At 35.3% G+C, this 22528-nt stretch overlaps 1 protein-coding gene across 1 annotated transcript in view; it reads left to right on the top strand.

Moving 5' to 3' along the window:
* Nucleotides 1-22233, top strand: part of meox2 (mesenchyme homeobox 2) — a 67360-nt gene extending 45127 nt beyond the window's left edge. Inside the window, exons 2-3 of the mRNA NM_001123426.1 lie at nt 16013-16185; nt 21415-22233. Coding sequence (NP_001116898.1) covers nt 16013-16185; nt 21415-21639 — 398 coding nt within the window. The 3' untranslated portion in view covers nt 21640-22233. The remainder of the gene's footprint in view (nt 1-16012; nt 16186-21414) is intronic.
* The last annotated feature ends 295 nt before the right edge of the window (nt 22234-22528 follow it).

Raw genomic sequence — 22528 nt, 5'->3', positions numbered from 1 at the left:
AAACTGGTGATTTTTAGCAATCTGCTGTAGGAGTGCTGCTGCCAAAAGGCCAATTCGTTTGTATCTTGCTGACCTGTGTTATGCTTTAATGGGGTTATATGGCCGCCCATAGCATTAACCTATCTTGGAAAGATATAGTACCTAATAACAAAAATTTAAATAATTAACCTGTGTCCAGGTTGGAGTACAGATTGACTTTCAGAGAATGTCGGTAGTATAACATCACTGACATAAATAAAAAAAATATATACTTTTATACCAATTAGTACTTTCTGTATTTTTACAAAGTACATTTTCTGACCCCAGTACCCCAAATCTGTGGGCCCAGTACAGATGCCTTCTTATTCCTGCATCTTAAAGTGTTCTGGTTATGCGGTTTTTGTAGCTTGTCATGCGTGAAAAATAAGGATTGGTGGAATAATATTCTCTGTGAGTCAGATGCCTTGTGTGATAGCAAAGACTCTACGCAGCTGAATTTGTAGGATGGGGGGGCAGACATGGAGAGAAAACTTTAGAAAGCTTGGTTAAGGGTGACACGCTGGGAAGATTTTAGTCTGTTTGTATGAGATTCATTTATGCACACCGTACATTTATCATTCTCTATTTCTCTCTAAAATGAGCAGCAATTACATTCGTTTAAAAAGCTCAATTATAAAATGATTGCAAAATAAAAAGGTAGTTATAATAGAATATAATCTATCCCGACAGATAGAAATGTGTCCCAAAATACTTGTGGGTAATATGCACAATATCAGCAGAATGTCTACTCATGTTTCTCTCCTTGTCTTTATTATTTTAGGTAATGCATATCTGTCGATGAATGTATATGTAGCCCTTTCATGTCTGGTCCAAGGGTTGGAATGTGATAGCTTTGTAGTTTATTACACTGGAGAGGGTGATATAGTATCTCAGACTCCAGTATGGTAACTCTGGTGCTTAAAGGGAATGTGTCACTAAATAACAAGATGATCATATGTGGAAAGGTGCTTAATTGTCAGCATTGTGTTAAAACATTTGTATTGATGAGTGTTAATATGTATTATGTATATGTATTATGCCAGTATAGTGTATATCTACATATCTAATTAGAAAAACAAAATATATAGCACTCAAATGGTCCTACTAATGATAATTCTAATCAAAAATATGTATTGGTTGCCCAATATTTTGGTTACTATATATGACATTAAAAAAAAAACATACATAAGGTGTTCAGTAAAAAACCCGCTCCCATTTAAGTTAAAAATGGTGTCAAATTTAAAGTAGTGTTGTCATGGCTGCATCTGTATACAAAAACAAATCCAGTTGTATATCCAGTTTGGGTCATTTTTTAAAAAAAATATTATTATGCAACATAATCAATCCCCCCAATATGTATATCTATCTATCTATCTATCATCTATATATCTATCTATCATCTATCTATCTATCTATCTATCTATCTATCTATCTATCTATCTATCTATCTATCTATCTATCTATCTATCTATCTATCATCTATCATCTATCTATCTATCTATCTAGCTACATGGCATTGACTATAGGTTACCGACCCGTAACATATTTTTTATATTAATCATGACTCTTATTTCTTTATATTAATCTCTCCAAACTAAATGTCAAGGGACCACCACTTCAATCAACCTGCAAATAAAAACAGCCTTAATATGGAATGATTCAAAACAAATTCTTTCATTCTATATACTTATGAAAATCTTGGATAAGGGGTTTTACTGTAATTTGGATCACCATTAGGGCTGAACAAATGTTTTCACCTGATGTAGATTTGCAGTGAAATTACATTTCCGACAGTGTCAAATTTTTTGCAGATCTGTGCTAGAATTTTGCCATGTGTTTTGTTTAAATGTAAAAAAAAAATACAATCTACTGACTCCAATGTATTTGGTGCAAGAAAAAAATGCACATGTGAAATGTCTCCATTTTGCAAATTTTTTTTGAGAAGCAAAGCAGTTTTTCTCATCACTATTCATCATACCTTTAGTCTAATAAAAAAAACATTTAAATAGTAAATAAACTCAATAACATTATTATTGTCACCAATATGGATTCATGCAGCTTGGTTACCCTTAAGTACAAGCTACTGCTTTATTTTTACAGAGAAAGAGGAAACCATTAAAAAAATAATGAAAAAATAGGATTATTTGTTTAGAATAGGATTATTTGTGTAGAATCAACTATATGGGCAATGGCCTTGATGTAATTCAAAGATTTCTGAATATAGGGTTTTCAGATAAGAGATCCCAGTCACTAGAACATTCACTTGAATGCAATACAAACATGGGAACCTATAGTTGCTGTGAAAGCAGTTCCTGATTTTTCCTTTGGTCCATTTCAGATGTCAAGTTTTAATCAAAATTAGCCTATAGTCTAATGTAAAACACTACAGACAATTACATCTAACCTCAGGATAATGAAGGTAACCTTTTGTTCAAGCTGCCCATTTAGGTTTTTTTTTACTGGCCTGGAAAGTAAAAATCATGCTTGATGCCAATGTTATCAACAGGGAAGAAAGATTCAAATTTAGGAAGGCTGATATTTTTTTCCAGAAACAGTGGCATCCCTATACCCATTTAATGTTTCCACATTTAAGCTCACAAGAACATTCCATGGTTTGAGAATATTTGGATCAATCATTAGCACAGAAGTGCTGTATATCTCAGAATGACTTACTTGTGAACACAGCAATGGTTAGCAGTGCCAACTGTCGTCGATACAAACCAGATCTAGCCTAAATTAATTTGTATTAGTTTCATTTTTTTTTTAAAATAATGATTTGTATTTACACTCCAGTGTGAACACTCAAACCAAACTTGGACCCATCCCATAGAGTACACTTGAGAAGAGTTTTAGTATGACAACCAAACTTCATATATGCTGAGAAAGCAATTTTGGCTCTAATTACACGGAGGCCTCTCATTTTCCCTGCGGGCTCCTGGCTTGATTCATTATTAAGCAATCAGTCACCTGACTGCAAATGTGCATCTCCAGTACCATTACTGGCAAGGCATATAGAGCTATTTAGAGCTGATGCTGATACACTAGAAGGATTCATGAACTAGTGGCTTTAACTGAAAGCAAAAGATAATTAAATGAAAATGAAAAGAAAATGAAAAGAACTCTTCTACTTTACCTCTTATATACATCATTCATTTATAGTTGCTGAGTGTGCAATTGCTCAGATCTCTTAATAGATACATTAAGGATAAACAAATTAGCACTTTGTGTTAAATCTGGGGTAGGGTGTCTTTTTAAATGTCAAATAATGTTGAAACCTCGTAGGTGTTAAAACATAACCTTCATTATGAATGTTAAAAAAAAACCCACCCTTAGGGGCTGATTTACTAACCCACGAATCCGACCCGAATTGGAAAAGTTCCGACTTGAAAACGAACATTTTGCGACTTTTTCGTATTTGTTGCGATTTTTTCAGCTTCTTTACGAATTTTTCGTTACCAATACGATTTTTGCGTAAAAACGCGAGTTTTTTGTAGCCATTACGAAAGTTGCGTAAAAAGTTGCACTTTTTTCGTAGCGTTAAAACTTACGCGAAAAGTTGCGCCTTTTTCGTAGCGTTAAAACTTAAAAGGTGCAAAGTTTCGCGTAAGTTTTAACGCTACGAAAAAAGCACAACTTTTTGCGCAAGTTTTAACGCTACGAAAAATCGCCAGATTTTACGCAACTTTCGTAATGGCTACGAAAAACTCGCGTTTTTACGCAAAAATTGTATTGGTAACGAAAAATTCGTAAAGAAGCCGAAAAAAATCGCAAAAAATACAAAAAAATCGCAAAATACCGATCATTACGAAAAAAACGCAATCGGACTCATTTCGACCTGTTCGTGGGTAAGTAAATGTGCCCCTAAATCTAAGATGGATGTGATGAAATTATAATATGTATATCCTATTGATTGGAATTTACAGACTGCCTAATTTATACAGTATATACATTTTGTCCCTTTCATTTCATGGATGATGACCCCCCCTATATTTAAGTGATGGTGTCAGTAGGCTTTTCAGGAATGATTGACTACTCTCAACCAGTGAGTTAAAATGTCAAAATGATTATGGGTAATCCTAGCTGTGGATTGATGGTAGTCAAAAAATGTTTGTAGCCAGCTTAGAGCTATGCACTTGTAGCCATTTCAGACATGCCCTAGTTATTTTTGTTTGCTTTTGCCACTCAGCAAAAGGCAAGGCAATGAAAATTGCGATCATTCGGACTTATTAATCTATATATATAAAGACTTATTTCAATGCCAGGATATTTAAGAAGACAAAAATATTAGTACTTGTTCTACTTTTCCTGTATTCACAGATGTATTCAAAGATATATGCATATCCGGATGTGTCTGCATGTGTAAAGATCCATGGGGATCAATGATTCCTATTTTTTCTTGTCTTTCTGTCTGCTATGGCAAAAGAATGTGTAGTAACTTGGGCAGATGATAAAGTCCCATGTAAGAGCCCTTGTTTAACATTAAGAAAAACATTTGTGTGTCATTCTTCATTTTAGAAGGAGAGACTCGAGGAGGAGGAACAAATTATGGAAGGGGGGGTGGAAGGAACAAGGACGATAGTCAAGATGCTTATTCACACAGCTTATGCTTTTATTTTTAGTGGTTTACACAGTTTCAATTCTTTTAGAGTCAGAAGATCATTTATCTTGCCATGACTACTGGTTGGTTCTTAAAAAAATGTATGACAAGAAGGGTTTTTCCTAAACAGGGTATATTAAAGGAAGTAGCAAGAAAACCTGCAAGTACCCGTCTCGTCTGAGACTGGGCCCCCTAGGACCCACCAGAGAATCTGCTCAAAAGGTTAATGATATTGTTTTCATTGTAAAAGTAAATAATTGTTTCCCTGAAAACTTTACTTAATTCAGAATTACAGTACATACCCTTAAAAAAATAATATTAATGAAATGAAAAAGAGGCATGGAAGTGAAATTGCACTTAACTGCCAAGAAAATGCAATGAGCAATTCCTAATAATATACATGCTCTCCATTTGTTAATTTATTAACTATTTCTCATACAAGATGGGAGTTAAGCATGGATGGGTAATTTATTATGTGTACACTTCTTGTCAATGAAGATTAATTTCATTCTTTCAGCAAATACATTAAGAAATTAGAGAAGTAGAAAATTAAACATGTCATATTTTCCAAAGGAAATGAGGAAAGTCTAACTACAGCATGAATTAAGACAGAAATAATACACAAAGGCAGGGATATATATATAAAATATGTAGGGGTGACTCAATGTAAACAGCAATGAATAAGGGAAACTGTATGTGTCTATCAACATTGTTAAACACTACCAATAATCTTTAAATTCCATTCCTCGTACTAGAGTTTAAGAACTGTAAGCTAAAGAAATGTAAACAGATTAAGTTATTTTTTCTCCGTGGTTATATGGGTGGGGATGCCTGGTACAGATGAAAAATAAGCCACATATCCTTATCCTTATTTAACAAAATGTTGCTTGATTAATCTAGGAAACCAAATGCAGGTTCACCATGGCATGTCATCAGTTTTCTGTCAACTTTGAAGTAGGAATCAGTACTGTGTATGCAGCTGGGTTATTCTTTGTATCTTTATATGTATGTATATATGTATATGTACATGTATATATATATATATATATATATATATATATATATATGTATATATATGTATCTTTATTCTTTATATATACCTTTGTATCACTAGTTGAGAATTACATATGAACTTAAATGAAAATGCAATTCTTTCTGATTTTGTAGAATATGATTAGTATGATTTTGGCCATAGGCTGGTGGAAATCAGTCATTTTAACTGATGGAAAATAACCAGATCATTGGCCAATTATCTCTTCACATTGGGCCAAATTGGGCAGATGGTTGGGAATAATAATAGTACCACAGACACTGATTGTATACAAACAATTCTCAAGTTGACTAGAGCAATTTCCAATTAATTGTACATTTTTATCAGTGTTGGTCCCATGCAATATAAAGTAATGTATTGCATTGAAAAATAGATTGTATAATGTAGTATAATATACAATTTACAGGGCAATACATATTTACTTACATATTCAGCAGGCTAGAAGACATTTTTGAAATCATGTTTTGCTCTGTGGGTCCAAGTGTTACCAACTTTTAGAGAGGGCTAGAAACAACCTTAAGCCACTTAGAGCCTTTGAATGGTCACAGAACTAGGCCAATCTGGTCACAATGAAAGTAGACCATTCTTGATTTAAATCTTCAGAGAGCAAACTGCCAATAAAATATATTCAACACATGTCTTGATATAAAGTTCATGTATCCCACTTGTTACCTTGTCTTTTCATTCTCTTAGATGTCTTGCACAGCAAGGCCTCCTAACCAGGAAGGAAGGTGCGTAAAAGAAAATTGCCTGTCCCAGCCACAGCAAGCACCAAATATTAAATACTGTAAATGTTACCACATGTTCTTTCAAAGCAAATCATTGCTCATTCAGTGAAATTATATTTTACTGTTAGCATCCCTTAGGGATATCTTATATTGCACATGCTGCTTTTCAGCAGGCTGGGATATACAGTTTCCTTTGCACTTCTCACAGCTTCCTGACTAGGAAATGAGTGTAAAGAAAAATTGTTTTCCCATCTGACTAAGATAGTATATTTACTATTTTAAGTACTATCAAGCCATACTAATATTAAAGCAAGTCATTTTGTATTAGAAAATCAATAATGTTACAGTAAATATTGCTGAACATGTTATCAAATCATCCATAACCTTTAAATCAGTATTAGTACCTGCATACTTTACATTTTAGCTGTCAAAATCAAGATGATAATGTATGACAATAAATAATTTCTAAGCCTTATCCAAAGGCAATATGAATACGTAACAACATGAGAAATGTAATGCAGGTTGCAAGCCTTTGTTAGGTTTAATGTTTACTGAACTTGCATTATTAGGGGTTATGTAATAAAAGGCTCTATGTTTGCCCAAGAACAGTAACCCATAGCAGCCAATCAGCAGGTAGAATTTACTGGTCACCTGTTTTAAAGCAAGCATCTTATTGTTTGCTATTGGTTAATGCTACTTAGATTGTAAGCTCTAAGGGGCAGGGACCTCCTTCCTACTGTCTCATACCACATGGCACTTAATCTCTCTGTATTTATACTTATTTATTGTATTTATTATGACACTTGTCCTCCTTGTGTGCAATTGTGCTTATTGTAAGACTGTACAGCGCTGCATATCCTTGTAGCGCTTTATAAATAAAATTATACATACATACTGGGCAAACTTAGTATGGGGTAAGTAAAAGTATATTGTAGTAATATAGTAAGTATATTGGGGTTAGGATCTGAGAACACTTGGGTAGGAAATTATATAAGACAAATGAAACATTTTAAGAACAATTCTGTTCTTTATAACTTGCCTCAATATGTAGCAAACAGAGCTAGTGTAAAGCTGGTGATGTAGGATGATGACATCCAGCAAGTGCGTCTTTGCCCGACTGGCCAACTAGCTGATAAAACTGGGTTGTCCCAATCATTTGACCAGAGGGTAAATGATCAAATCACTTTAGAAGCCTGCGCAGAATTGCTGGGAGGGAACCACACCCCTGTCCAGATGCAGCATTGACAGAATTTTGAATCCAGACCAATCTCTATCCTGCTGAGCTTCAACTTTTTAAAGGCAAGAATAGATGCAAAAGATTATAAAGCAGTGAAGGAAAACTAAATAACTATAACTTCCTATACCAACACATAATTTGTTTAATTGTGCAACCAATAGTGATGAGCAAATCTGTCCCATTTGGCTTCGCTCATGAAACTGCAAAAAAATTGTCGAAACATCGAAAAATTAGCAAAAAATGCTGGTACCACATGACTTTTTTGACACTTTTTTATGCAATGACGCCTTTTTGAAATAACTGCAAATTTTTTGTTGTGAAATTTTGCGGAAGTTTTGCAAACAATTCACCAATGACAAAATGCAGAATTTTGCTGCGAATCCATGCCTGTCGAAAACATTTGCTTATTACTAGCGACCAAACCATATCTGATTTTTGGAGTCCTTATTTATTTATGCTTTTTTGTGCTTATTGACTTCTTGTTGACTACAGCTTTGCTGATAGTTGTCTAAAAGATACCTAGGTCTGTGTTAGTTAGCAATATTATCCCAACTTTAGAAAAATACCCAAGAAAAGTCCACTTAATATTACAGGTTAGAAATGGTTTTGCTGCACTGTTTGAGCAGATAAACTGTTCTAATGCTGTGCCAATAAGTGCAGAAATGTGTCATGCTGTATAAATGCTCTTGAATATTAGGTGGTGAGCGAGTCATAAAAGCATGAGTATATAATATGGTTGCTTGTGTTGCACATTTCCATTTTAATCTTTGTGGTGCAACACCAGCCCCACCCTAACATGTTATTCCCAGTGCAGCCGGTCACCCATTGAGCGTGGCATACAAAGAGTGTGCCAAGCATGAACTCTGCGAGGGTGGATTTACATTTAGTTGCCACATGAGCAGCTGAGAGTTTAGCAGGTCCGGAAATAGGTAGGGAAGTGGTGTAAATGCACACATAAGCAATGTTCCATGCACTGCAGATCCAGCTTCTGCTGGCTGGTACCTACAGTGATGGCAGAAAGATTCCATAGTAATTCCAAACTTTATAGGAGCACAACTGCTTTTATTGTACTCTGAGATCAGTGAAGTGAAACACCATCTTCAGACCATTCCGGAAGTCTGGAAAAAAAACCCGCCACAAGAGTTAAAACTTGTTTTTTTTATAGCATCACCTAGAAAAAAAAAGAAAAAGGAGCCGTTCATAGTGCACTGTTGCATTATGTTTATCTTAAAATAGATATTTCCTGATGGGGAAGGTAGTGTTATAGGCGTAAATGAAGAAGGATTTGAATGACCTGCAGCCAGATGAAACTGATTATGTTTAAAGCCTGACAGTGTCAAGTTTAGCTGATAATGAAATGTGGGAAGGATATGGCAGGGTTAAGTAAGGAGAGAACAGGACTGGGAAGTACACAAAGGGAAAGCAGGGAGAGAGTTTAGTGTTTCGGATCTAGCGAAATCTCTCCTATTCATCCAACTTAATATATTTTGTATTCTAGTTTACAATAAAAGATTTAAAGCTATTATGGGTGGCACAGCATTGGAAGTACTTTGTGCTTATAAGTGTAACACATGTAATAGAAGGACCCCCACCCCCATTACTACACCAATATATTTGGATTCCCTCTCACTAAAACAATGCATATTGTGAATCAGCATGGGGGCTGTCTTCTCCCCATTTATTATTCGGCCCTCTGAATGCAGTCATTTTTTCGACATACCAGGCAGTTTAACATGCATTCCTTGGTGTAACCAATCTCTAAACCACATGCTACAAGTGTCACACACTTCACATTGTTATGCATAGGACATTAGGCACACAGAAGTTACATTTTTGGGGCTTGTAACTTCAAAATTAAGGTCAGAAGTCAGACAATCAGAGGGGATTACTGGTACCCTGGATGCTTAAAGAACAAAATCAGAGTCTAAATAAAATATAATCATTATCAGATTTGTGGTTGCAAATTTCATATCACCTTTCTAGAACAAGTGTTCTAATCCACATCCAAGAAGCCATAAGGAGGCACACATGCTATGAATATGCAACCATGTTTTTTATACACAGTGTGGGCGACCACTAGGTAGTTTATTCCACACAATGCACCAACATGAACATAGAAAATCCCTATGTTGTAGTGCAAATAATATTTACTCTATTAGTGTGCAAATGCTTTCATGTTGGTGTGTGGCATCAATGAGAGCATTACCATCTAATTCAATTGGCACAAGTCAGTTGCACATAAGGAAAACTGGAATTACCACCAGATCCAGGCTGCTGGCAGCATCAATTTAGCATCCATTTTATAGCTTTGCAGTTATGTTTGTGAGTTATGGTCTGTGATCCTTGGGTACATAAAAACAGGTAATAGAATTATACAGAATTAGACATAGCACAAGCATTTCTCTCTACTAAACACAATTCAGCAGGAATAATCTGAGATGCAGCAGCCCATAAATTACACAGTATTTTCACTGCAGGATTGGAGGCAAGCAATATACCCACATACGTGTGACATAAAGGAACATTATACACCAGTATGTTCAATTTAAGTTCAATGGGTAATTTAAAAGATGTTTTTAAAAATGTGTTGTGGCTTTTCTTTAAAGAACATACACTTAGTAGTATAGTAACATATATGGACGATGTTAAGTATTATCAGAACTGTGTGAATCACAACTTTACATAAACTAAACCCCTACAGAATGATCAAGGGACATTGCAGTAGATCAAGTTGAAAATCCCACTTTGTTCTCTTGCTTGAAAGCTTGTTCAGGTTGGGTGTGTGAATGTGTAATAGGGCTCTTTCATTAGTTCACACCATTTTTTTTTGCTATTAAGTTACCACCTCAAAGGACCACTTGTGTTTGTTAGTTTTTACACTGTGCATTTTTGCTTTGCTTGTTCTGCCCCCAAAGGAACTGATGAACTTTGCAAGCTAATGCTATTCAACACTCATCGCTTTGTTATTCTTGCAAGAGTGAAAGCCTACAGATATTCTCTCTCAGTGAGACATGATTGGGCAGGACAACTATATATCAGCGCCACTGGGGCAGGGAAAGATATCTATTATAATCTTTGAAAAGCACCACAGAGTATGTGACCATCCAAAGAAGATGGTGAAGAGGATCTTCTGCAAAAATACCCTGACCAGTACAATTTTTAGCCAACAGGAGCACCAGCCCAATTCTTTTACAGAGTCGGTGCCATAAAAATCTCTAGAAGGGCCATGCCTGGCCTGCCTGCAGTTGGATAGGGGTTAAGGGTACTTATGATTATAGAAATTATCAACGTACACTAAATCCAAATAGCTGTTATTTGATTCTAATAAGTTATTGAGTACATGCAGTTCGAACATAATTGATTACAACAGTTTGTCTGTTCAGCCGCTTCTAAGTATTGTAATGCAGCAGATGTGGCTTTAACCAAGAAAACATTGGCTGTAAAGCATTTCACACCCAGCAGAAGCAAATTCTCATGACATAATTTTGTATAAATAGTTATAAACTTTAAAAGGAGTTTATAATGAGACTAATTTAAACAAGCCCTTCATCTATTTTTTTCTTTTACAACTGACAGTTGTTTGCATTTATAGCTTTTCTTCTTTTAATGATCAATTGTCAGGCATTCTAGTTCCTGCCTTATTTGTTTACCATTAGAAGCACATCTTGAAGTACTTGTGACCCAGTGTGACTTAAAGCTCTCTGTCTTCACTTGGTACAGGTCAAACTAACAGCTGATGTTACTTTCCAAGTACAGTAGATACATATATATAATTAATGATTAAGCGATGTACCATATGGTTTGGAACAACTTCATTGTGTTACTAAAGAAAGTTGTTGCAATTACCAAACATTGCCTAACATAAGCTTCTGTATTTGTGCAACAGATGTCTTTTTAGCAGTGTTCTCAAACTTTTGAAATTCATCTTCATGCGCCAAAATCTACATGCATATTGATTGAATCTCTGAATTTCTATCGAGCAGAGATTCCAAGTCTTTAGTAGTCAAACAGATTTTTCTGCATTGCTCTAACTGCTCCAACATTGGGGAATAGGATCAAAAGATATGTATACTCCCCCACAAACCAACCTATCTATCTATCTATCTATCTATCTATCTATCTATCTATCTATCTATCTATCTATCTATCTTTCTGTCTGTCTGTCTGTCTGTCTATCTATCTATCATCTATCTATTCAGTTAAATGGGAAGAACTTTGGGCCTGGGGGATGCAGGGCCTTCACACCCCCCTTGGGGCCCCCACACCCATTAAACCCCCAATCACATGTGCATAAGGCTTACCTTTGGCATGTCGGGGGAGAGAAATCAGCATCCCAGGGGAGCCCCAATGGGGATTAGGTCTGGGCCAGCGGGGCCCACCATTTTTTTCCTGGTGCTGGACTAGTCAGACTCTGTGGGTCTTCCAGCACTTTCTACCACTGCGCAAAAATATGAGATTTCAAGCACTAGAATAGGTGCCAGGTGCCCCATGCTCCTCCCTAGTAGTAATCTACTGTGAATAGCAATGCACTCACACTTTCATGTGTGCCTAAGATTAAGATGGATGCCTTAAGCTTTATTAGTAACATCCTAATATGACAAGTATTTCTTGTATGTTCCTAGCCAATACATGTTTTTTGTGAAGAAGTAATATTGTAAACCTTATTAAAATGCTTCAGATATTAGCAAACTGATAAGGCAGAGACAATATTATTACAAAATATGTTAAAACTTGTTTATTAAACAACATGATCTAACATGAAAGCCAAATTTCCGGGTAAAGCTCTAAATTCTTTTGGCATAAGATATGATTCAAAGCAGGTCAAATGTATTTGATTTAACACAAGAAAGTGTTCATGTTATGTACTTGTCAAAGTGGCACTGCATAGTAAATAAACCTTTATAGATATACACGTAGAGAGCACAATTACACATATTTGTTGTTTGCTGGATAATAAACCATATATACATACTCTACTTACACAGTCAAAACCATCCACTCATAATGAAAATCCTCCCTGAGAAATTGGAATTTTACCAATTTTGTGTTCAGAATGTGTCATTTTATTTGACTGAATCATATAATTTAATATATGTACAGTATTAGCATATGCTATACCAAATGTATTTTAGTTGAAAAGAGGACAGAGGGTCATCTCCCTAAATCCCATATGGCTAAAGTTTTTAGTCTTAACATCGATCATAGGGCATTCAGGAAAGAGTCCTTATAAAACATAACAAGACTTCTGAGTAAGTTGTAACATCTGCTGAACAGATGCAAATGGATATGAAACCTGCCAACATTTTTTTGGGCCTTTCAACCCTTTTTCCACCAGAGAGAAACCATGAGGGCCTTCTTTCGAATGATGTGAAAAAAGACAAAAAGGTCAGAAAGGGATGGTATCTCCCAGCCCGAATCCCCGAAGGGCTGTTAAGTCAGGATATTTCCAGAAACAAATAGAAAAAAACTGGGATTAACTTCATGCTATTTAAAACAAAGTGCAATATCTGGTAAGGAGACAAAGGTAAATGAACAAAGGCGAAAATCAGTGTCTCAAAACAAGAGGGGTAAAAGCAAACTGAAAAAATCTTTAAACTATAAAAAGGGTGTTATCAATGTAATGATGCTGCTTATGATAATGTTCTAAATATTGTAGTACAACATTATTACACAGTGTTTATCAGCCATTGTACTGTGTTTAAGTCTAGTGGGACACTCGCCAGTTAGCTGACCAGTATGGTTGTGGACTGAAAGTAAAAAAACTCTGACACAAGGGGAAAATACAACTCCACATCCTGGCTCAAGTCAAACCCAGATCCCTAGAACTGCGATAAACAGTTATTGGGCAGTAGCTTCCTTCTTAAAATGCTTGGGAAGGAACAAATGAAAGCTGCTACTTCTAGCCCAAGGACAAAAAGGATATTGCAGTCCAAATTTGGCAAAATCTCCACATACTGTATCATTCTCACGGCTGATGAACTATATACTACAACTACATATTATGTTTAACTCTGTAGGGCTGACACATTAACACAGTGCTTTACAGAGATTATCATTCATGTCGGTCCTATCTCCTGTGGAGCTTACAATGGTCATTAAGACCTTCACACACACATAGGAATCAGTTTTATCAGGAGCCAATAAACCTGCCTGCATGTTTCTGGAGTATAGTAAATAGCCAGATTTACTAGAGGAATCCCACACAGACACATATAACACAACACAAATACTGCCCAATCCAGAATCAAGCTCATGACCCCAGACATTATAGCAAGCCATTAAACGTCCAAAATCACAGATAAATTGCTGTGATTTTGGACCTTGGATGATTTGCTTAACGCAATTTTGTCCCCCTCTCTCAAATGGCTTGCTAATGTGACATTTTAATTACACCACTTCAGCAGTGTATAAACACTGGATGAAATAGATAAGGCTGATATGTGTGTAATTGCTCATGCCAATATATTAGGGAGTGTTTATGAACTATTCACAAACGAATGTATTGCGCAATGAATTCATTCCTCTCTGATGCTTCTCTTATCTAATACATATTATTATCTAGTACATCAATTTGTAGACTGAATTAGTTGTCACAAGATGCTGCGGTTTTAAAGTAAAATGTGGTTAATTCGACAGGAATAATCAGTCCTGCACAATCTTATACACAATCAGCAAATCTAAAAGATTTGGCTAAGATTTTGTCAAGGCTCAATACATTTCATCAGACTAATGTGAATTTGTATATAAATTGTTTTTGCTGTGGCTCTTTTGATTTATATAAATACATTTGTTGGTGTTACTTAGCTTCAGGAAATAGTGATGTAAATTTGGGTCACAGAGAATTAACTTATAGTTTGTAATAGCCATAAGCATCAGGTCTGTAAATGATGTTAAAGTGGTGAGATGACTTGTGCATATCTCAACAATTGTTGTAAGATGACGCTTTAAAACATATTTTTTAAAGGCTTGGGATACAAAGGCTGTGTGTTATGTATGTCTGGCTGTGTGTTATGTATGTCTGGCTGTGTGTTGTGTATGTCTTAAATTCCCTATTTAATGGGCAGAGTATGGGTAACCACATATTTTGAAAACCAATTGCGCGTGATGCAAATGAAGCAGAATAATAAAATCCCTTTAATGATGGCATAACTAACTGCTTATACAGAACAAAATGATTGCAACTTTATTATGTCTCTTATAATAATGTCGGTTGTCCTCTTCCACTTGCAGCTTGTCAGTTTAACAAAGCAAAATGTAAGAAATCTTACCCCTAACCTCACAGAGTGCCCCTTAGTCAGAAAATATCTTAGGAAAAGTGCAAATTTTAGCTTTTAATGGTCTACAACTCCCAGCATACACTGACAGCCAGAGCTTAAACTGAGAAAACTGCTTTGGAAATGGGTGGGCCTGATTATATAAAAGATTAATAGAAGCCTATTTACAATTATTACAATTTAGTTAATATGCCAAACACATTAAGCAAACAATTCCCTAGAATATCGGGTTCTGGCAGAGTTGTTGGTACTTTTTAATGGGCACTGAAGGGCAAGTAGATTATTATGTCTTCCCGTGTAGCTTGACATGTAATGTAGGTGGTTGCAGGATCCATCTCTCCATAAAGCTAGCCAACTGGATGTTAGATTCTTATCATTTCAAGGTCATGTGTATTTTAATGACAACTACTGTTGGGGTAGAAGGGTTATCAGCACCCTAGATAAACTGCTTCACTTAATACAGCAGCAGAAATGCACATGTGCATGATAACTTACCACCCTCAACTAACTGTACAGAACTGGATACTGTTTCTGAAATCTTAAACTTGATGACTGCCTAGCCTGGACTTTCCTAGACAGCTGTGTCACTTTTTAATCCAAAGAGACTCTATCAACATGAATTTAATAGTTTATGAAAGAGACAGAATAATATATCAAATTAAAGACTTACAAGTTAAAAGAATGACTTATCTATGAAATGGATATGTTGTAGTTATAGAGAGAAGATCAAAACTTTTCCTTTGCAAAAGGCAAATACTAATACATGCTATATACTTGTGTGCCCCTGTTGGTTGGACTGTATTTAGACAGCAATGAACAAATTGCTGTAAACTAAATTCAGTCATTAGAGAAACTTGAAACATTCATTTTACTGTTCATATAATCATTTATTAAGTATTTTATTTATTGTCATTGGCAAAACTGATTTTTTTTTTATTTTGCCTGGATTTTACCCAAAGCATGTGTTTTTGATAAAAATGTGCATTCTTGTTTAATGACTTTCATTCTAAAGAGTCTGTTGTTGAGACTGAGCTGGTATGGAATTTATTTCAATTTCTTTCACAATAGGAAAAAAGAAATGATATACACTTGTCCTTGTTATTGCAGATTCCCAGGAAGGAAGCTACAAGTCAGATGTGAACAGTAAACCTCGGAAGGAAAGAACAGCATTTACAAAAGAACAAATCAGAGAGCTAGAGGCTGAATTTGCCCACCACAACTACCTGACGAGATTGAGAAGATATGAGATAGCAGTGAACTTGGATCTTACAGAAAGACAGGTATTTACCATAGATTCCATTCCACTCTATAGAGAAGAAGAAGTATAACTAAACAAATAAGTTAAATTAGTCATCTCCCTTCTCCATATAGTTAATGTCCCTTCATTCCATAGTTGAGGGATCTCATATAAATGCCCATAACTTTGAACATGCCATTCAAGGCCTGCTGTCAGCCTCAACATATATATATATATATATATATATATATATATATATATATATATATATATATATATATATATATATATATATAATTTATATAGTGTTTACATTGACAAGGCCTGATATGTATTGAAGATGTCTTTACTGAGACATTAATACAAATTTGGGAATCTCTTCCTAGATGCCCCAAGCAGAGGTCATATATGATTATATGAATAAATGAAATGTATAAACTGAAAACATTAGAGTGAATAGGGAAACCACATATGGAAAACTTCTTTATAGTTGTATGATTTGGGACAGGGCCTTCTACATGTTTATAAGTTATCCTCTTACTTATGGATAGAGATCACCCAGATACTAAAGAATAGTTTCCCAGAATTCTTACTCTAGTGTAGTTTGGGTAGCAGAATGGTAAAGGCAGCCTATCACCTCTTTAAACTGTAAGGTCTTGAGATCAGTGTGCACTGTGTGGGTTCTTATACATCCCAGAATAAAGGTCATATAATACCCACAGAGTAGAGGAATAAGATAATAAAATAACATAAAATTGAATGTTAGACAATAGAACAACAAGGAATTTCAAGTAAAGTTAGAGAATAATTTAGGGAGCTAATAATATATGTTTGTAAATCAGTGACGGTATTGCATAATAAATTGTGGAAGAAAAGAGTAGCAAGCTAGGGTCTGACACAATCACTGTAGTCATAGCTTACATTTTCAAGGGAAAATCATTATGCTGTCTATAGGAATGTGCAAATTATTAACTGCAAATGTAAAGCAGATGATCCATGCTTTAAAAAAAAATTCCTTAAAAAAGAATTAGAAAAGGCACAGAACCAAGAAATGAGGGAGTTCCCACCATTTGCTACAGTGATGAAAACAAGTATTTCCAGTTCTCCATTTAACTTTTTGTTTGCCAAGCCTGGGACAAATGGTAGCCAGGACAAGCATCCATCTAGGGCACCTTTACGCACCTTTACTAGCAACAACTGTGCTCCCCCTTTTTTTTTTGGATCACCAGGTGAAAGAGCAGAAATGAAATAGTCAATAGTCACCCTATGACCACTGAAGAACTCCTCATTCCGCTACTTATTTTATTAGGGGTTAAAGAGAAATAAAACTGGTAAAACGAGGCCTTCTAGCTCTAACCCCTTCTACTTTGTGTATGTTTGGGGCTGGCATTTGAAACTGGGGTTCACTGGGGTTTACTGGGGTTTAATGAAAAAATAAAGAACATTACATTGAACAATGACTGGTTTCCTGGATAAAACATATTTTATATGAATAAAAGAAAAGCATTGCAAAGGCATTATTTTAAAAGATTTGCTTTGAAGGTCAAGCAATTTCACCACTAGAGGGCCCACCCTTTTCTGATTTTTTCTTATAAGAGAAACTATCACTGCTCTGCCTCTTGTAATTAAATATAAATCTGCTGTGCACAGTAACATAAGCCCATATGGTTTACTCAGCATTTACTAGAAACCTTACTTTAAATTGGGGTATGTTTTCCCTTTAAGGTCAATTCATACATTTATATAGATATGATTAACCAGGGGAGACTGGCAAGGAAAGAGTCACAAGAAGAATTTCTTTTAAAGAAAACTACTCTGTAGTAATCATTGTGCCTTTATAAACAATAACGTTTCTGGCCGGCAGGAAAGTGATGGAAACACAGAGCTTTCCAAGAGAAAGAAGAAATGTAATACTCTAGCCCCCCCTCAACCCACCTCGTCTGTTTGAATAAATTGAAACCTTCACATTTCTTAACCATGCCGTTATTTTAGATTGGATTACACTACGGATGTCTAGTCCACCGCAATCCAAGAGTTGTATGACTACAACTCCCAGCATCCCTTAACAGTCTTAAACTGTTGAATGATGCTTGCAGGTACAGATAAGCAATACCTGGAGAAGCTCAGGATGAACATCCGAGACTTACAGACTGCTGACATATATCCCTCTGAGGGTCATCTATAAAGACTAGGCAAATTTGCACCTGGGCAGTAACTCATGGCAACCAGTCATATGACTGCTTTTAAGGTTCAGCCTGCAGCTGGCTGGAAAAATCTAACCACTGATTGGTTGCTATAGGTTACTGCCCAGGTGCAAACTTGTTTAGTCTTTGTAACTGAGTCCCAACTGTGTATGCCCTACCATATGCAATAGGAAAATATTTGTATTTTCTGTAGAGAAATATAATGATACCATTCTTAGAAAAGGAAGAAATTTGCAGAGTGATTTCCAGCTAAATGATAAAAATAGGATTCCATAAATAAAAACACTTGTCACTTGTATGCAAGGTAGTGCATTCGTATTCCACAACCTATTTAAGCAACAGCTTAATCATCAATCTGAGGACAGGATGCCAACCCAGATTGCTGACTAAGGGAAACATGCTAGTTAGCAGATGCGCGCAATAGATCAGCCTGCAAATGCTGATTTAGAAGTCGTTTTAATGCCATCTTTACTGTCACTGACAACGTGTATTTCATTTCCATTTACTACTATGGAATGGTACAGTAAATGTTGGCAAGGTAACCCAAGCACTAAATTTAGGAATGTATCCTTTGATATTTGAGATTAAAGTACTGTAACTGCACAAGACTGTAGCTTGCCAGATATATTTATACAGATATATCTTAGTACACTTTCACTACGAATATTATTTAAACTAATAATAATACTTGAATTAACGTTCTTACATTTAATTTACAAGCATAAACCAATGCACAATACTATATTTTGCAGCACTACACAGGTATAGGATCGCTTATCCAGAAAACCCATTATCCAAGAAGGTACAAATTACAGAAAGGCTAATTTATTATCTAATTTTTTTTAAAAAAATTTCTCTGTTATAATAATACAGTACTTTGTATTTGATCCCTGCTAAAAGATAATTAATCCTTATTGGAGGCAAAATTATTCTATTGGGTTTATTTAATGCTTAAATTATATTTGAGTGGACTTAAGGTACGGAGATCCAAATTACAGAAAAATCCCTTATCTGGAAAATTCCAAGTCCCAAGCATTCTGGATAACAAGTCTCATACAGTAATAAAAGTACCCTACAAGATACTGAGCAGTGACCCAGACAACAAGGGGTGTAACAGAAATTGGTATTAGTACATGTGTCTTTTCGTAATTTGGATCTCCATACTTGAAGTCTACTAAAAAATAATTGAAAGATTCATTAAAGCCAATAGAATGGTTTTGCCTCAATATGGATTGATAATATCTAAGTTGGCATCAAGTACAAGGTACAGTTTTATTATTACAGAGGAAAAAGGAATTATTATTATTTTCAGATTATTGTTTTTTATATTATTATAATTATTAAACTAAAAAGTAGACAATTTAGATCTTCATTGATACTTTGTGGTTGTAGATGGGTCAATAGTTTCAAGCAATCTGGTCTTTTCTAAGCAAACTCTATTCTCAGTTGACCTTGTGTGGGCCCCTAATGAAACCATTTAGACAAATGCGATGGTACAATACCGAACAATATCTGCATTGTATATAACTCATTATTTAAATATTAGGACTCAATCAGATTTTGATTTGCCTATGAACTGAACCACAGTTTGAAGCAACATTTCATTAATTATATTAATGTCATAACAAAAATCTTGCACAAGTGCATACACAAAGAATCACTCACAAATATGCATTTTACTGCATCAGCAGTGATACCTTCTCTCCTTCAAAAATGTTAGCCACAATGTGTGCCCGATTCTTGCACAATTGCATTTGTAGATGTATCAGATGCAAATGCGGTGAAGGCAATTGTGGCAAACACAACTGTCATAAATGCAACACTGCAGCTGGAATTGGGGAAAATGCTGAATTATTGATAAAAAAAAAACATGTAAAATTGTGTCCAAAATTGCCCTTAGCGCACTGCACTGACTCTTCAGTATTTGTTCTTCTGCAGCTCCATCATCAGCATTGTTTGTATTTGCTAAAATTAGTCTTCATATTCTCTAAAGAGGCCTACCCACAATCTACATTTACATGTATCGGAAGTATCAAAAAATGTACTGAAAAGAATCTAAATGCTACACTAAATTGTTGCATTAATGGATATGCTTGAGTCGAAAATATATCTTCCTTATATGAACGCCAAGGGTGGCTTTATCTATATCCTCTGCTTGTTCACATTGTTTTGAATAAGCCTGATTTCATAAGGCTTTCCTTAGGATTTCCTGTAGACATTAATCTTCCTGTTAGAGGGCAGATGGCACCATCAGCAATTGTACCATTGTGATTCTCATCACAGGGGAGTTGGCCAAGACACGCACTGGTCATGCCCTAAGATTCTTCAGCTCATATACAGGGGTTACAGTCCAATAGCAGATTTCTACAGTAACTACAAATGTAGTAGAGCACTGGTGTATTTATTGATTCATTCATACCCTCAAAGCAACGACTGGCACAATATACATGAAAAGCTAGTTAACCAAATTACTACATTTTATTCAAAGAGTTGTGTAGTACATGAAAGTGGTGATATATGTCACATACAGAGACAATTGCTGGTATAAAATGAGCATATTGTGTTATTTATAAAGCATTTATTTCAAAACTAGGGCTCATTATTGTAGGGGACCAAAAAGGAAAATGGGATGGCCCAGTGAGAATGGCAATTATTGTAGAATTTTGGGGAGAATCATTTTTTGCTGTTTTTAACACCATTTTGAATAAACCCCAAAAAGCTTGCAAAACACAAGATTGGCATGTGAACACATGGCAGTGTATATACATTTAGTATACAGGTTTAATACAGCATTTGAAAAGATTGGTCTAAAGATTGGGGGGTAGTGTAAATAATTGGCAGTAAAGAATGCAGTGGAGTCGATAAGGTTTATAGTAAATAAAAATGTTAAAGGGCATATTTAAAATAAGCAAAGACTAAAGGGACTAGTTTAGAGGCTGCTGATCCAAGACAGAAAAACTAGTGTAACATAATTAAATAGGCTGTGTGTGTTAGAGATTCCATTGTGTTTGCTAATGATTTCATTTTTAATGAATACATTTCTAAAAAAAAAAATGTTTGTATTTAAGGTTAAAGTTTGGTTCCAAAACCGAAGAATGAAATGGAAGCGAGTAAAAGGGGGCCAACAAGGAGCTGCCGCTAGAGAAAAGGAACTGGGGAATGTAAAAAAAGGAACTCTTCTACCTTCCGAGCTTTCTGGGATCAGATCAAGTAGCCTTCAGCATACAGCTGACTCATTAACCAATGATGATAGCCACGATAGTGATCAAAGCTCTGAACATGCACATTTGTGATTCCAAAAAAATAAAAGACTTTCAAGCAGTTTTGTTCTCAGGAAGAAATTGCTACATGGCAAGACTTATACAAACAATGTCTATGTACACAGATATTCTGGTGAACTAATCTGTTTGTATTTTTCTTTTTGAAGAGTTTACTTAAATACCACACTAATGTCTTAAAACATGACACTAATGTCTTAAAAGATTATGAAGAAGGAAAACTGGTTTGGAACATTCCAATACATAAATGATTACAAAGCTGATGACTATGGGCAGGTATACTTGCTTTAGCTTGCACTGACGTTTACTCAGAAAACAGTTTACTTAATACAAAGATAGTTTTCAGTTTCAAAAAGGCAGTGACAAAAATCCGCTATTTTATAAGCAAAACTAAAACCAACAAAAAAAAAATCGATTTTAGCTCTGTAAATATTCATACCGCAGTATCACTACGTTTACTACTTTTGCAATGCATTCATGTATGAAGTAAGCATTGAACCAAAAAAGACAATGATTTGCAATATGATTTGTATTCTTCTCTGTTTAACAACATCCTGCACATAAAGTTCAGCCTGGAAATATTTATATTATTAAATTTGCTTCCTCAAGGAGATGTAGATCTTTCTTGTGATGTCAGGGATGTCCACACTTAGTGCCTTGAATTATAAAAAGAAAATGTCCATCATCCTTAGCCATTTATCTAAATGGCATAGCTGCAGCTTTAACATCTGTTTATTGCATGTTACTGAGACTTGAAAATCCTACTTTGTTTGCCCTAAAGTTCATTGCAAACAAAAGCAAAATAAAATGTAATAATGGCAAGCTGTGGTCGCTGCATAGGAACATGTAAAAGCGTGGCCGAGTTGCCACAGAAAATGCAGATTCAATACTATTGTTCGGGTTA

This window comes from Xenopus tropicalis, chromosome 6, assembly GCF_000004195.4.
Source record: "Xenopus tropicalis strain Nigerian chromosome 6, UCB_Xtro_10.0, whole genome shotgun sequence".
NCBI lineage: Eukaryota > Metazoa > Chordata > Amphibia > Anura > Pipidae > Xenopus > Xenopus tropicalis.
Note: the sequence above shows the minus strand (reverse complement) of the source record. Positions and strands in the feature narration are given on the sequence as shown.